We start from the raw sequence: 16888 nt of genomic DNA, 5'->3' as shown, positions 1-16888 counted from the left end.
CTAGCTGTGATAGATAGATATAGATATATATATACAGAAACAAGTGCTGACCCATTGACTACTCTGTAGGCACACTGTAAGCATGATGCTTTTGAATTTAATATGTCACGGTACAGGAATCCATTGCAATGATCTGAAAAAAGAAGTGACTTGTGCCCACCTCGGCTGAATGAAAACCAGACATGTTGCTTAATATTGAATCATCTGCAGCAGCTTGGTGACACATGCCAGTACTCCTGCAGACAGTTGCAGTAGAAATGGAAAAGTCTTAATGAATAAGTGGCCATTAAGAAAGAAAATTGCTCATATCAGTAAGCTTAGTAAAAATGCCTTTTTTTTCCGCAGGCATATTATGTCTTTGCTTTTATGAGTGAACCTAAGTCAACCATTCATGAGCAACGTCTTACACCCCTCATCCTTTATAATCTACTGTTGGGCATCTTTAGGACCAGTCTGAATTTAACACAAGCCGTCCATGGTAGCACTAACTGTAGATCCTTTTCAGTAGATACCGTTAAATGTTACAGGATAGCGTGATGAAGGTAGAACGCACATGGGTCAAATTTTGGGCTATTCAGCCTAGAACTCCCTGTTTAGGTAGAAATAATAATGAAAAAACACCGGCCATTAATTAAATAGGAGTAATTCTCCAGCCATGTCTCTCCTTCTCCCGAGATGTCTTAAGTCCAAAAAGACACCCACTTTTATTGGGCAGCTGGTTAAATACACTCAACACCAAGAGTGGTGGGGCTTGGGGCCCATGAGGGTGGGGTCAAACCCTGCCCTGTTGCAGCCCTACGGAGCCGTGGGCAAAAAGACAAGGCTGTGAGCGACAGCGCCCCGTCTCACCCCTGGGTAGTAATGCTACCTTCTCAAATCCCCCTATGTGCATGAGTGCAACAACAGCCTCTGGTAAGCAGGTATTTTAATGTGTTCATTTCAAATAAATTGTGGATTTCTTTTGTTTTAGTTAATCTTACTGTTTCATCTTTTTTGTGTCACTGAATGTCCAACCTGTGGATATGACAAATTACTTAGGCAAAAGAAAACAACTGAGCTGTGTCATTTCCATTCACACTCTACAGCAGATCTTCCAAATGAACTGCCAGTCAGTTTAGAGCGGCTTAAACCATAGCGTGATGCCACCACACCAGGCTGGATACAATGCAGTCCCAGTGGCTATGCTAATAACAGAAGACCTCTTCCCACTCATTTTCGCACCAGATAAAGCAAACTTTGAGCTGTGACTTCCTAATATGTAGATTTAAATCATGGTGGAGGAACAGAGTGGACCACATGGGGACCTCTTCAAATTAAGTTACATCATAACAGCTATTCCGAAACACTGAACATTCATTTTGTTGTACGTTATCTGTCACATTAAAATAAGTAATATGGAACATTATAACACATGAAATTTTTTTACTGAATATTTTAAAAGACAAAGATCGATATCCTGTAAAGCAACATTTATGATTCTCCAGCGGGATTCTTTTATATGAAAATATAAATTCATAATGCAAAGCAAATTTTAATTATCACATTTACAAGAAATGCTTATTTTTAGGATGCCCCATAAGTAACATATCATGAATGTGACTGTAAAATTCATCACCACAATAAAACATGTTAGATCTTTTAAAAATTAATTTAAAAAAAAACACAAGCAGCACACCGGCCAGAATAATTTGACTTCTTCTGCCTCAAAGCAACACAAACACTAAAATCACCAACGATAACTCCAGATCTGCAGAAAAGCCTCAAGGAAGAGCTGATACATGCTCATTAACAGGAAATCTCTTACCTTCTGCAACATTTGTTTTCTTAAATCTATTAAATTCATAGATGACCAGAAAAAAAATTAAAACAAACCATCATGGCTGTCAGCCAAGCCGAATCAAGGTTGCCAGGAAAATCTGCTAAATTACAAACTGGACCTTCAAAATTTTCTGTACGTTTCTTAACATACAGGTAGCTTTTTAACCTCTCTTATTTAAGCTATGAACAGTGTTATTATCTTTTATACTGTATGTGTTCATTCTGGTTTTTTTTTTTCTGTCTATCTTGTTCTCTGTCTATCTGTTAAAACAGACTCCATTTTATAACCACCAGTTTCAAAAGCATAAAACCACTTTGGAGACCTGCTAACCTATATCGATACCTAATAGTGGATCTTTGATGGGACTTTTTGAATTGAAAAAAAATGAAACTCCTATAAAAATGGATTTCACTCATTTAGTTTTCTAGCAGTTAAATCTTCATTTTCTAAAACCCTTCTGTTAAAAAGTGCAAAAAACTACTTTAGACTTGAATATTGCTGCACCGTTGAAGTACTGGATACAGCTTTTTATTTAAAAAATATAAATGGTCTACCAGAATACAAAGCGATACAGAAGAAAGTAGGGTGAAATGGCACCTTTAATTGGCTAACTAAATAGATTACAAATGCAAGCTTTCGAGGCAGCTAAGGCCCCTTCATCACCTTGCCCGAAGAAGGGGCCTTAGCAGCCTCGAAAGCTTGCATTTGTAATCTATTTAGTTAGCCAATTAAAGGTGCCATTTCACCCTACTTTCTCCTGTATCAATCTATGGCTAACACGGTACAACACTCTACTGCTAAGAATACAAAGCGTTCTCACTTCATTTAAGAATATTAAAATACAGCTGGGTCAGATTAATTAAAGCACATTTTTACCAGACAAAAAAATATGAATATTCTGCAGAGCAGCATATTCTCAGTCTGAAAGGATCAGACCTTAAAAACCTGTTTAACCCACTTAATGGCAAGGAGAGTGCTGAGCCTCCAGCACCAGGGGGCACAACTCTGGTGACAAGCTGGACAGGACGCCAGACCAGCATGGCCCACTCAGGCTCACAGGAGACAATTTAGAATAACAGGGTAATGAAATATTAATAACACCACAAAAATTATTTGATTATTCTCATTTTCTATTTGAACGCATATGAATGAGTAAATACATAACATTCTGAATTATTTTATTACGTCTGTGCATAGTTCAAAGCTACTGCGTTCCTAAAGATTTTGTTAAAATGTTCTGAAATAAAAAATACGCAAAAGAAAAAAATAAATAGCAGTGTTAGTTAAGCAGTTGAGCTTATCTTAAAAATTAAATAAACAGCACTTAAAAGTTTTAGTTGACCTTGTCTTAGACTATTAAATGAAGAAGTGTCCTGTCCTGTGATGGTCCTGCTTAGCGCTTCCCCGCGACCCCGTTCTGGCAACGAGTGTCTTGAGGGATATAGAATGAACAGAACAGCAAGAGGACGAAACAAATAAGATCTGTCAGAATCACGTAACTTTGACTTAAAAGATAACGGAATAAATTCATAGAATTGCTTAAAATTACCCACCAATTCGTCGGCAAACACTTAGATCATTACGCTTTATGCCACGTACTTTACTGTCAATAAGACATTTTATGACAGTTTTAGGTCACATTATAATAAGTTCGTGGATTTTTAAAGATACTACATATTGCATTTTAACATCCTGTAAAACTAAACTTAAGCCCGGATAGATCGAATTCAGGGTCGTGCGTGGGTGTGAATGGGTTTCAACGTGTAATGTTGAGCACTCGCTTAAAAGAGCAAAATTGTTAAGCAAAATCAAAGATGTTCGGTAGTGTGTGGTGTTTTCTATAATCAGGACTGATAAGAGATGTGAACAATCATCTACCAAAGGTGTCTGTTATTAATTTTCCTAATAATTAAGATCTTTAGACCACCCACCTAATAGTCTAAAGCATACTTAAGGTAACTCCGCGACCTTGCTCAGCACAAGGAGATTTGAAAGTGAGTGAATGAATGAATATTGATGTTGACTTGACAATTTGCTTATGCTCTATCAACGGCGCTTCACTTTGCCCATCACTCAGCCTTTGGCCGCTATTAAATTTGACCCGCTGCATGAAGGTAACGGCATCCTTGCTCGTTTTACGCTGTTATCAGGCATGTCTTCGTGAACTTGCAGCGCTAAGGCCGTTTTAAATAAAATTACAAAAAACTAATGAAGGACGATGCGATCGATTCAAAGCAGCGCCGGCGGTTATTGCAGAAAGACTGGGCCAGCGGGCTCGGGGGTATCACGGGTGCACCACAGCAGCATAATCCGGTAAGAAGGCAGGCGCACGACAGATTTCATCCTATCAAATCAGGTAACTCAAATTCCACCGAACAAGTCTGGTAAATTACATTAACACGGAACTATGGGGGACTGAAGAGAGGCACATCAACTTAGGTGCTTAAAATGATGCGAACTTAAAAAATAATTACGGATTTTAAAACGACATTAGTGGATAAAATCAAAATTAGACGTCAACGCGTTTTAATAAGTGATCAGTCTACATGTATATTTTATATAGCGCCCTTAACAGCATTACAGTATACCAAACTGGCAGAACTATAATAAAAATATGACGTTGCCATAAGTATAAGCAAGAACATTCAAGGCATCGCCCAGGAGGAGTAATGGAAAACATGCGTTTTAAAAATGGTATTGGAAATAACGATGCAAGTAAAATAAAAGCGAGTAACACAGTACGCACGTAATGTGTGAGTGTAGAATGAGGTGTTATAAACGCGATGTTTTACTCATCCATCCATTTTGCTAAGCAGCTTTTCCCAAATTATAATCAGCGGGTGCCGGAGCATATCCGGAGAGCATCGAGTCAAGAGAGGAACCAAACGCGGACTGCGCGCCAGTTCACAGCGCAAGGCTTAACTTGTTTCTCGTCAAGTATGGAGTGGCCAGTCAACATCACACGTTCTGTTCGGTAGTTGGAGGTCCCGGGAAAAAATCTATTTGGACAGGGAAGGGGATTCAAATTCAGTCTTCACGGTGCCACCATTGTGCCCACATGATGTACTTCGCAAATGTACAGCAAGAATGTGACAGGAGATAAGGCAATGTGGGGTATACATCGAAATAGAGTAGTATAGCCGTTATAAATGAAAATGAATTAATTTGTTAACTATACAAAATTCCATGGAAGGACTTTAAAATTGCAATATAAGTGAGTGGATGTCTAAGTGTGTTATTTTTTAAAAATTATGTTGGAAACTTTAAACTGACCAGCTGTGACCGAGATTGACCCGCGACATCCCGTCCAATGATCGTCCCTATCTTGTGCCCGGAAAAAGTTCTACGCCAAGCACAGAAAGCCGTATCAGAAAGCGAATGGATGGGAGGATGGATGGTGCAGTAAAACGTTATCCGCATGAATGTACCGTGGAAATGTGTCATGACCTCACAAAACTCACAAACAAAAATAATAATAAAATAAAACACCACATTCGTCGATAGGTTCAAATGTAATACATAATTGGTAAGGGTTGAGCCTTTAAAACATATCTCTTTACGTGCGCGTCAGAAGAGATCTGTACAAATACAAGTAAAGCATACTTGTTATGGCAGAAGCATCAGGGGGACTCTGGTGTCCATCCGGAGAACAACTCTCAATGGAGTGAGGGAGGGTGGATGTCCCACCATCGATGCGAATTAACAGCAGAATACGGAAGGTCAAAGTCTTGAGTAGCAACATTGAACTGAAAAGGTGTAGGCGCGCTGTGGATTTAACGTCTTAAAGCACATTTCAAGGAAATGGAGCCCGTCATGAAAGTTCGGGCAATGTTTTGCTACATCATGCAATGTTCCCTTCGGGTCTTGCGTGGGTGCCGCGTGGAGACCGTTATGTAGATGCAGGGCGAACTGAGTGACAGGCAAGACTCGTGACAGGCACCGCAACTGCTGCTTTTGCCCCCTCGCTGCAGGGATCGCAGTCGCGCTGGTGGGGCTCCCGAGGCCTCCCAAATGCAGGCACTGATGCAAACAGCAGCCCATCCCCAGAGGCGGGAGTAGCCCCGCAGTCAGCCAGCATGTCGTGCCACCCCGTGCCCCTGTTCCCCACCCCCAAACACGGGCGCACGTCGCTCGAGGAACAGAATGACTACACAATGTCAGGATCGACAGACAAGCGAGAGGATCAGAAAACAGTACTCACGCCCTGGACCTGGGGAAGCCCATTGACAGCAGCACATCGAGAGACGATCCGTGCTTGATAGTCCCTAGTCGGTTCTGCTTGTTCCTCCTGGGAGTCACTTTGGAGTAGAGCTCGTCCTTCGCAGCCATGTTCACTGTTCCATGAGCTCCGCGGACCGCTACACAAGACACAGGCTGCGCGCAAACATAGAAAATCGCGCAGTCTTTCCTCTTTTTCTCTCTCTCTCTCTCTCTCTCGCTCGCTCTCTCCCTCTCTCTCTCTCCCTCTTCTCTCTCTCCTCCCTCACTTGCGCTGCCTTTTAAAAATGCGTCCGCACTCCTGAGAAATGCAGATCAGTCTGCTTCACGATTTCCTGGTCTGGAACCACAAAGTCATCAGAGAAGGAAGTGTAATTTTTTCCCTTAGCCAGCTAGAACAATTTCCACAATATGCAAACAAATGAAGGAAAGGAAAGAAGAAAAAGCCCAGGACCACGTACAGTAGTCAGTCTTTGATAATAACAGCCCATGCACTGGCACTTCCTTTCTCAATCTGGAATCGCAATGACTAATTTATGAATGGATCATGAGGGAGCAGGACTGGCTGTCAGCAGGTTTACATTACCTTGTAACGAGCCCCGCCCCCTCTCTTAAAGGAGCCCGCGACCGTTTTTTAGCGCTCGTACTCGTGCGCGCGGACCCTGGCTGAGTGTGCGCGTGCGTGTGCAGCGTAATTATATAAACTGTTTCAAGATGTCCCAAGTCAACCGGCAGGACGGCTAACTTAACAGAAAGTGGCCACTTTGCTGACGCTAAAGCTATCTAGAAGTGGTCCACCTGCAGGCCGTACCTAAGGACCACAGCCGCTGTTTCAATTCTCTGAAAGTTTGATTAACTGTAATTTTTGTTCGACAGCTAAATATCCTAAAACCTGGGGTATCTCGGTAGCAAGACTGCAGCGATCAGCCATCACTGTTAATGCTTGAGACACTGAATAGTGGCGGTCATTCCCATTTGTACAGGAGTTTGCAGTGGAGGTTTGTTATTGCTCTTTCCACACTATTTATGCACATAATTGTAAAGCTTCTTTAATCCCAAGAAAATCCATCCATCCATTATCCAACCCGCTACAGGGTCTACAGGGGGTCTGCTGGAGCCAATCCCAGCCAACACAGGACGTAAGGCAGGAAACAAACCCCGGGCAGGGCGCCAGCCCACCACAGTCCCAAGAAAATCACATACAATAAATCATTCCAATCCTAAAAAAAGGCATACATGTATTGGAACTTTTGTAACAGATTGGTTCAAAGCCATCTATTGAGGTCTGCCTTCCAATTCCAGAACAATGCAAACAGAATTCTAATCAAAATAAAGGAAAGAATCTTCTCAGATCAGTCCAGCCATTGCCTCTTTACATTTCCTGCCAATAAAGTACATCCAACCATTTTTTCTAATGCCATTTAATTCAAGTTTGGCATCACAGAGATCTGGTACATACCCCTGTTGCATAAGGTGCTATGAAGAAGGCAACCTTTAAAGAGGTGCATGTCCATCACCAGACAGGCTGTCACAAGTTCCATATGTATATAGAAAGGGCTGATTTAGAGTCACCAATTAAGCAGTGCCTCTATCTTTGGGATGGGTGAACAGAACTTGGTGGAACCCCACACAGAAACAGAGTAACCATACAAACATCAAACCAACTGAGAATATGCCAGAATGTCAACCCTATGTTTTATACATTTTCAAACTAGAGTGGTGCTGAGGTGTCACCCGTTGCACACCGGCACTCAGGTCCTAATCTGGGATTCTGAGGTGGTCGTTGTGTGGTGGGTAGAATCAGCACTAAATCAATGTATGAATTTATAAGTCTGCCTTTAATGTATTTAAAAAATACAAGTAGCGCTACTTTGTGGTACAGTAGTTGTCTTTCTACTGATCCTTCTAATCCTTCTACTGACCTAGTCCTTCACAGCACCAGGATACTGAGTTCAACTCCAAGTTTGATCACTGTCTGTATGAAGTTTGTATGTTCTCTTTGTGTCTAGATAGATATCTTTAAGTTTTTTAAGCTTTCCCCCTACATCCCAAAGAGCTGTAACAGTGTTTTATAGTAACAAAGCAGAAAGACTTGGTTTCTGTAATTGAGTATGTTTTGAGAATATTTCCATTTTATTTCAGTATAATTTTTTTCTGCTTTTACTTTCATTATAATACATTGTCAAGCACAAATGGCTACTTGCGCTATCATCCAATCTTTTATTTGGTTGTTCTACAGTAAGTACACCTCACCAGATCATAAACTAGTTGGAAAAGGTCAAGAAAACTGAAAGTCCATTTTTTTGAAAGTGAAACTAAAAGTGAAAAAGTTTAAGTAAAGCACTTTGATAAATATTATTGGGTTTTGAAGATTACTATCATTAAAATAATTCTCTAAGTTTCCACATAGTTTGGTGTTAAATGAACAAAAATAAGGGAGAGTGCAGTGGTAGCATGGCCATCTCACAACAAGAAGACCAGCATTCAAGTCCTAGCTGCTCCCTGCTTTGTGCTTGCATTTATCCCCATATTGGCATGGATATGCTATTGTTTCCTGCCCAGTTCCAAAGTCATGTAGGTTAGGTGGACTGGTAATGCTTAACTGGCTCCGAATGTGTTTGTGTGTTCACCCTGTAATGGGGTGGTATCCTGTCCATGGATTTTTTCCAGCCTTGCATTTGATACTTGCTGGGATGGGCACCAGCTTCTCCATGACCCTCTTCCGGGTATGTGGATTTTGAAAATAAATGGATATAAAATAGGGGGCGATCCAACATTTATGTGTACTTAAGTACGTTTAATATCAAATACTTTAAAATGCCTACTTGAGTAGTTTTTGCATGGGAAAATTTTATTTCTACTTGAGCATTTTTCCAGCCAAGTGTGGCTGTTGAGTATTTAATACAGTACTGAGTGCAGGTTAGGGTAAGTAGCAACTCTAAACTGATCTAATGTAAGTCATGGACTGGCAGTTTGTTCATAGCTAGTTCAAGGCTTCAATGAAACTGAACAGATGGGTGGACAGAGACTCTGGTATGGCCACACTCTTTATCTGATTCCATAACCTGGGTGTCTGTGCATTTTCTGCTTTTATTCCTCATTAATGGGGCATTTTACTCAAATCTTTTATGTGCACTAGAAACATCTTTAGATGCTTCTGAAACACATTTAATTCTTTTCATTATTCCTTATTGTATTGCCATTTCTTACAAGTTTTAATTTTTATGTGAGTCTACCTATGCCAATGCTTAGGTGCAAAAGACGAGCACAGAGTACAAGGCATTTACCACTCAGGACAGAGTGCACACAATAAGTGAAATATATTATCTGGAACTGTAATATCATTATTATATTGTTGTAAAATGTGAAATCTTAATGTATATATATTTATTTGTTTTTCTAATAATTAACATGAGCAAGCCTTAGCTCCTCAAATTTTTCATAATTAATTCTTGATAAAAGTGAGTTATTGACATATTTTTTAATATTCAACCAGTTTGCAAGGACATCTTTAGTCATCAGTCCATAGAAGTCACACACTGTTGTTAGGCTTATCACTTGAAACGCTGGAAGGTCCTAAAATAGGTTAGCACAGCAGCCAATTGAAACAACTACTTAAAGGCATTATTTAATCAAAGCTGTGCTTAAGTCATTGAAAATAACCAGTTAAGGGAGGGAAACCAGAAAATGTCCAAATCAGTACGAATGTCCTGAAACATAGTAAATTCAGTTATAACAAATAGAAAAGATATGGCCCGACTCAGAATCTTTTGTAGAACAGGGCATTTCTAGCTCATGGAGGCAACTAATCAGCCTATGACAACTCCAGAGCAACTGTGGTCTTTCACATCAGGAATGTGGAAACTGAAAACACAAAAATTAATTTCTCAAGTACAGATCAACCATGGGCTCCAAAAGAGAAAGATAAAGCTAAAGCCATTGTTAAAGAAACTTTCATCATGTCTCAGGCAGTGTCTACCATAAGAGCAGTGACTGACTCTGAGTGCAACTGGGAAAGGACTTTATGGGTCATTAAAAAAATAAACAAATAAAGTGACCCTTTAAGCCTCAGGGCTCCTGACTATATTTGTAGTCATGTATCATTATTCCAAATGTACAGCTTGGTGGTGGCAGCATCTGAGACATCAGAGATACTGGGAGCATTTGAATCATCTGATGGAAGCATTTTGTTATCAGATTAGATGGTTCAGCACAGACCTATGAAGTCCTGAGATTAACACTTAGAGATTAAGAGGTGACATTATGTAGAATGCTCAGGAAGGAGTGGGTGGCCAGTTGGCCAAGGTCTTGAGTTTGTCTGTTATAACTGATTTTGAACCTATAGAGGTTTTTTTCACCAGAGGTGCTATTGAATGCAGTTTTTATTTCCTTGTCTTTGTTATCATCTGTTTCAACAATTAATTCATGGACAGATGTTAGCGAGCTTCATTTTTGTGAATCCATTTTTGTGTTATGCATTTTTCTGAAGTTTTCTCATGTGAAGAAGTTAACTTCCCAGTAGTAACAGAGACTTCTAAGGAGGTACTGAGTAATTTGGAAATTGTAGAGGGAGAAGTACACTTACATTAAATAGGCAGAAATTCAACTGATGACCAAGACCAGATAACATGTATCCCGAGTGCTAGGGAGTTTAGTGAGTACATATAGAAAGCCATGACACAAATGTTTCAAAAGTCACTATACACTGGTAAAATTTCTAAAAATGTGAAAACAGCAGCTATTATCCCATTGTATGAAACAATCAGGAAGATCCATTTAACTATAGACCAGTAAATGTAACTTGCCTTACAGGTAAATTAATGGAAGGAATTATTAGAGAAAAGACAACACATGGCAAGAACAGGAGTGTTAGTGAGCAGTTAGCATGGGTTCAGACAATTAGACTGAGTTTTACTAATATGGTTGGAATACTGTGAGGAAGTGATCAGAGAGGGTGATATGATATTATTTGCCTTGACTTTCAAAAACACTTAATAAGGTCCCAAATGAGAGGCTGTGCCTCAAACTAAAAGAAGTGGGAATTTAAGGTATAGTGTGTATGATGGGTACAGAGTTGGCTTAAACACAGGAAGCAGAGTTTTATGGTGTGAGGAACTTCATCAGAATTAGGTGATGGTAAAAGTCATGCCCCACAGCGCTAGGACCGATGCTATTTTTAAATAACAAAAATATAAATAACATTCCTGTTAAGTTTGCAGATGATACCAAACTAGGTGGTAGGGCAGATAATGTAGAATCATCTAAACTGAAAAAGAGGGGCTTAGACAGCATATAGGCTTGGGCAGATTTGTGGCAGGTGAAATTTAATGGAAGTAAGCATGAGGTATTACAAGTAGGAAGTACAAATGTTAGATTTGAATACAATGTGGGGGTCTAAAACATGAAAGTACCTGTTAGGAGAAGGACTTGGGAGCCATAGTGGACTCATCCCTGTCTACATCCAGACACTGTACAGAAGCCATTAAGAAAGCTAACAGAATTAGGTTATGTAGCCTGACGTAAAGACTACTAGTGAAAAGAGGATATGGAGTACTGCATGCAGTTTTGCACTCTAAGCTATAAGAAAGACATTAGCAGTACTAGAAAAGTCCAGAGATGAGCTACTAGGCTGATTCCAGGACTAAGAGGTATCAACTACGCGGAGAGACTGAAGGAGTTGAACCTTTTCAGTTTAAGCAAATAGAGATTAAAAGTTGACATTATTTAAGTTTCTAAGTTATAAAGGAATTAGTACAATGGAGCCAGTCCATTACTTTAAAATGAGTTCTACAAGAATATGGGGCATGGTTGGAAGCTTGTTAAGGACAGATTTTGTATAAAAATTAAAAAGCATTTCTTTACAGAGGCACATGGAATAAAATACCAAATAATATGGTGGATAGTAGAACTTTAGCGACATTCAAGTCTAGACTTTATTTTGAAAAAAATAGGTGGATAGGATTGGTGAGCTCGCCTTTTCTCATCAAAACGTTTCTTATTTTGTTGAAACCTCTTTTTTTCCTGTCTGTTAAGACAAATCTGTGTCTTTATGTGTAATCATTTTGTAACTGGTAATTTGCAAAGTTTGTAATTGTATCTACATGTGAACTTGTCACAGTGCTCAAGGCCTGTACTCACTGAACAGCGCTATACAAAAATAGACTGGAATAGAATTGAATTCTTTGGGAATGTGTCTTTGTTTCTGGGCCTCAAGGCCTTGTGAAAGTAGAAGGTGAAGCAGGGGCAGCAAACCTGGAAGGAAAATCTGCTGGTTTTTTTTACAAGTGACCAGGCATAAAAGTAATCTCACAAGAGGACAACAACCTCAAACACAAAGTCAAAGACACAAGAGTGCGAATTAAAAAGAACAGGGCTCAGGAGGTAGTGTGGTGCAGTGGTTAAGGCTTTGGACTTCAAAACCTGAGGCTGTGGGTTTAAATCCTGCTAATGACACTGTGATCTGCCTGTATTTCAATTGGAAAATCAAAAGAAATGTAACCAATTGTATCATAAATGTTGTAAGTCACCTTGAATAAAGGCATCAGCCAAATAAGTTAATGTAAATGACCCAACCAAGGCCCAGACCTCAACACCATCAAGGAGAACAAACAAAACTAGGATTTTTCTGCATACACATTGTGTTCAGTTCATGATCTTGTGACTATACATTCTCAATTAGTTATACCACATTTGTAAGAGTGTAAAGCGCAATAGACTCAAGAAAGGAAATACGCCTCATAAGAATAAAGTGAATTGAAGCCTTGCACTGGATAGATGTGCTAGAAAATGTGTTCATGAATGAAATAAAATAAATGTTGTTGTTGAGTAAAGGGGTGCAAAATCCACAAAGAAATGTTTTGCGCCATCCTGGTCATTCCTGTTTAATCAAACTGAATAAAAATAAACAAAAAATGTCCACACAGATGCAACAGAAAAGTTCAAAATGAAAAGAGGAGTTGTCAGGCTTTGCAATTCCACTGTTTTTGGTCACAAGGTAGGAGCTTAGTCCTGAGATGCATTCTGTTCAGAATGGAAAGCCTCCTTCTGGTGGCTGTGGGATTTATACAGTGGGTGCAGGTCCAGAAGGGGCGGAGTCAATTGCTCTCACTGGGTGTCTTCTCAGTACTGCAGAGAGAATAGAAGAAGTGAAGGTTAGCACCCCCTCTCGACCCGGGGTGGTAGTACATGCCTCAGATGATCCTTAGAGCGATCCACAGACGCACATGCATGCCAATATAAACATTGCTAAGGGTGTCAGAGTGGTTAGCAGAGCTGCCTCATGGCTCCCAAGTCTTTGATTCAAATCCCAGCATGGTTTCTGTCTGTGCAGAATTTGCACTTCCTTTCTGTATTTATGTAGGATTTTTTTTTCAAGATATGATTAGCCAGGTATGAAATTGTGAATGTGTCCTGTTATGGACTGGAACCCCACCCAGGTCATTTCCCGATGCTATCAGTGCAGACTACAGCCACCAGACCTTAGAATGCTCAATGCAAGTACTGAAAATCTGTTAATCAGTTCAGCAATTCAGTTTACAGAAGCTTGAGAAGTCTTGAAGGAACTGGGCACAACTGTAGCACCCAGATGTGAAAAGCTGCCAGCAGACTTACTGCTCAAGACATCTTTACTCTGTGTCAGGTGAAGTGAAAACAAAAAATGCTTTTCTGTGCATTCGGAAAACTGATAAGTGGATGAATATCTGAAAGCTAGCAGCAGTGGTAAGTAACTCCTTTAATAGTTCAAGGACAAGTTCACAGAAAAGTGACATATTTCACACACCCTTCAGAGTAACAGCACATTCTGGCTTGACTACACATCTTTAAAATGGTTTCCCTTTCATTTATTTCTCTGCACAATGTGATTGCTGAATTTCCAGATCGGTTTGCACTGCTATTGTTAATTCATGAAACGTTTTGTGGCTTTCACAGTGGTGACTTTCTTTCTTGACCTAAAAGAGAGGCAACAGTGTCGGTCCATCTTATATACATAAAGAGAAAAATAAAATTTGGCCAATCAGTTTCTCATTTTTACACTCTTTCTTACTCTAAGAAAATGGCCATCATAAAGAAATCAAGGAGACTGGCCCATCAGATACAGTGTAGGAACAAATGCCATTGTAATGCGTGTTCAAGTGTTTTGCTAGCTTACCGTGTAGCCTTGAGACAGTCACTTAGCATGTTTAAACTCTATGTCTGCCTGACTTAAGTGTGGCAACAGACGTTGAAAGTGCTTCAATCAATCTTAGCTCTGCAAAGCACTTTCACAAACCAAATTACAGAGCAATTTCCACTACAATACAAGACAAAATGCATTGGGTTAAGATCCAACAGACTTGAAAGTTAGGAGAGGTAAACAAAATGGAGATAATGAAGTGCTGCAACTTAAACTATGATGGTTCTGAAATGTAATAGAAAAGCAAGACTGAGTGTGAGGGAGACTGGGAGCAGCAAATGTGAATGAATGTTCACCATGTGTGTCACACAAGCGACCTGATTACCTGTCACATTCTGCATGTAGGCTGATGGAAATCCTTCACAAGTCATGTAATACCACGGAGTGTAGTGAAAAACATGTATTAGGACATCTCTGAAGGCCCCCGCTTACTGCTCTGCAATGAAATAAAGATGTCCAAATTAATAGTTAAAAGCAGCCAACTTAAAGGAAGTAAATATTGGCTTTCATTTACATTTTTCTTATCATGTGCAAAAGCAAAGCAATGTTTGACTCACTGGCATTTAGCCTGAGGGTTTGGTAGAAAATGTCACTTTTCTGAGTAGCAGCAGTGCAGTATCTCATAACTCGGTTTGTCACCACACAGAGTGTGTGTTAATGTCTTACGGCGTCCTTGCAGCATTACAGATTTATGTCAACATACACACTCACCCAAGCAGGCGTCAGACATGTGCTGCCAACAGTATGTGCATTATCGCATAATCAGAGAGAGACACTTAATTAGCTCATTTCTTGCTCAGTATTAACAAGCTGCCTGGCTGACAACACATGTCAGGGCAGAAAAAGTATTAATCCGGGTGACCACCTTGGACAGGTCCAGAAGGCTTTGCACTTTAAAGAGGTGTCCACACTCATGGACCGAAGAGTTCCAGTATAGGTAATCAGTCACCAGGCAACATTAAGCCTTACATTTATAAATTAGACTCCAGGCATAATTTCTCTTTGGATAAGAGTCCAGGTACTATGGCAGTAGTCAAGGGTGCCTGACTGTTTAAATGACATTAGGCTCAGGAATACAGAGACCAAAATTTTTGTCTAGTGTTTTGATTTTTGGTAGCCAGTAGTTTTAACCAGTGCCTGAAGTACTCTCTGGTTTTATTGACTTCTTGGTCCTGCTAATTGAGATGGGAAGGGAGATAATGTGCTTCCATTGGGGTTTTAACCGTAATGATATTCATACATTACATCCATATTGGATTGGCCTTTGGAGTTATGTTCGGGATGATATTCATACATTAGATCAAACAATGGGGTCTCAGCAGGAGAAGCCAGTATGTAACCATTTACTGCTGGTTCACAACTACTTACTGTGTACTGACCCACTTCAAGCCCTGGTCCTAACTGTTTTGGATTTGACCTTCATATATGCTCTCAACTACTCTTTTCGGTTTAGGCCTTTTCATCCTGTGATCCACTCTCCATTTGACCATTTGGACAAGACGTTATTTAATTCCTGGTCACTGTAGGTATCATGCAGTCTGCTCCAGAGAAACCTGAGCAAAAGAGATTTCAATGCATAAAGGAACTTTACTACAACTGAAAAGTCCTTTGACCTTTGCTGTGTATACCATTTTTATTTTCAAATGCTCCATTGCGATTTGATCATTTAAAAAAAAATGAATTACTGATTCTAATCTTATTCTCTGAAATATTTGATAGGCACTTGTAAGATTTTTTTTACCTTGCAGGATCAACTTTTTTCATTTATTTTCTGGTTTAACATCATTTAATTGTTTTACAATCTTCCACACTGCCATGTGTTTTTTATTGGGCATCACCATTTTTGCATTTGTTTATTGATCAATAGCAGGTTGTTGTTATCAGGCAGATGACCGAGAGTGTGGCAGCATGTAATGCCACCTTTGTGAAGGTATTTAAGTTGGTGTTGCACTTCCTGATAGTCTAAGTGTCAATTCAAAACAAAATCTAGTGTGCATATAAAGAGATTGAGTTTTCCTGGTTATCGATTCTTTGGTTTTGAAACTATGATTCTGGTTTAGCATCTTGGTGCAGTTATTTTGGTAACAGGTACTTTTGTCATGAATCTTGGCCAATATATCAACTATGCTTTCTGTACGGATCACATTATTAAAGCTCTGCCTTGAATTTTCTATGGTAGAACACTCTGTGGGTGTCACATGTCTTCCATTAAGCTGCTGTACTTCGATGTGTGTGGTTAGTTAGCTTAATACAGTAGTTCAGTCCAGTGAATCTTTCAACAGAAAAGGACATTTGGTTTCAGGCCCCTTGGTGCACAGCAGCAAGAAGAAGCAATGTCAGACACAGCATTGGAAGTTGATAAGACTAAGAGCAACTGAGGAATGGAATAAGGAGAAGGAGGATAGTGATAAGCAGAACAGAACCACAGCAGGAGATATGAAGTTTGCTTGTGGGTGCTCTGAAGTCTAATTATGAACCAAACAACTTTATGTAAGGGGAATCTATAAACAAATGGATTTTTTAAACCTATATTATAAGAGAAGTATATAATTAATTTTATTAGACAGCAGTTCCTCAGTTAAAAGACAATAGCACATGTAATATAAAGCTGAGAAGTAAAAGACTGTGATATAAAGAAGAATACTGAAATTATGTGGCCATCAGGGAACTGTAAGGTA

General features: G+C 39.7%; 1 protein-coding gene across 1 annotated transcript in view; it reads right to left on the bottom strand.

Annotated features, from left to right (window-relative positions):
* The window catches only part of LOC120535830 (ubiquitin-associated and SH3 domain-containing protein B-like), a 218373-nt gene extending 211818 nt beyond the window's left edge, over positions 1-6555 (bottom strand). The window contains exon 1 of the mRNA XM_039763934.1: positions 6021-6555. Within this exon, the coding sequence (XP_039619868.1) occupies positions 6021-6148 (128 nt within the window). The 5' untranslated portion in view covers positions 6149-6555. The remainder of the gene's footprint in view (positions 1-6020) is intronic.
* Positions 6556-16888: the final 10333 nt, after the last annotated feature.

The sequence above is a fragment of the Polypterus senegalus genome, chromosome 9 (assembly GCF_016835505.1).
Source record: "Polypterus senegalus isolate Bchr_013 chromosome 9, ASM1683550v1, whole genome shotgun sequence".
Classification (NCBI taxonomy): domain Eukaryota; kingdom Metazoa; phylum Chordata; class Cladistia; order Polypteriformes; family Polypteridae; genus Polypterus; species Polypterus senegalus.
This window is presented reverse-complemented; position numbering and strand designations above follow the sequence as displayed.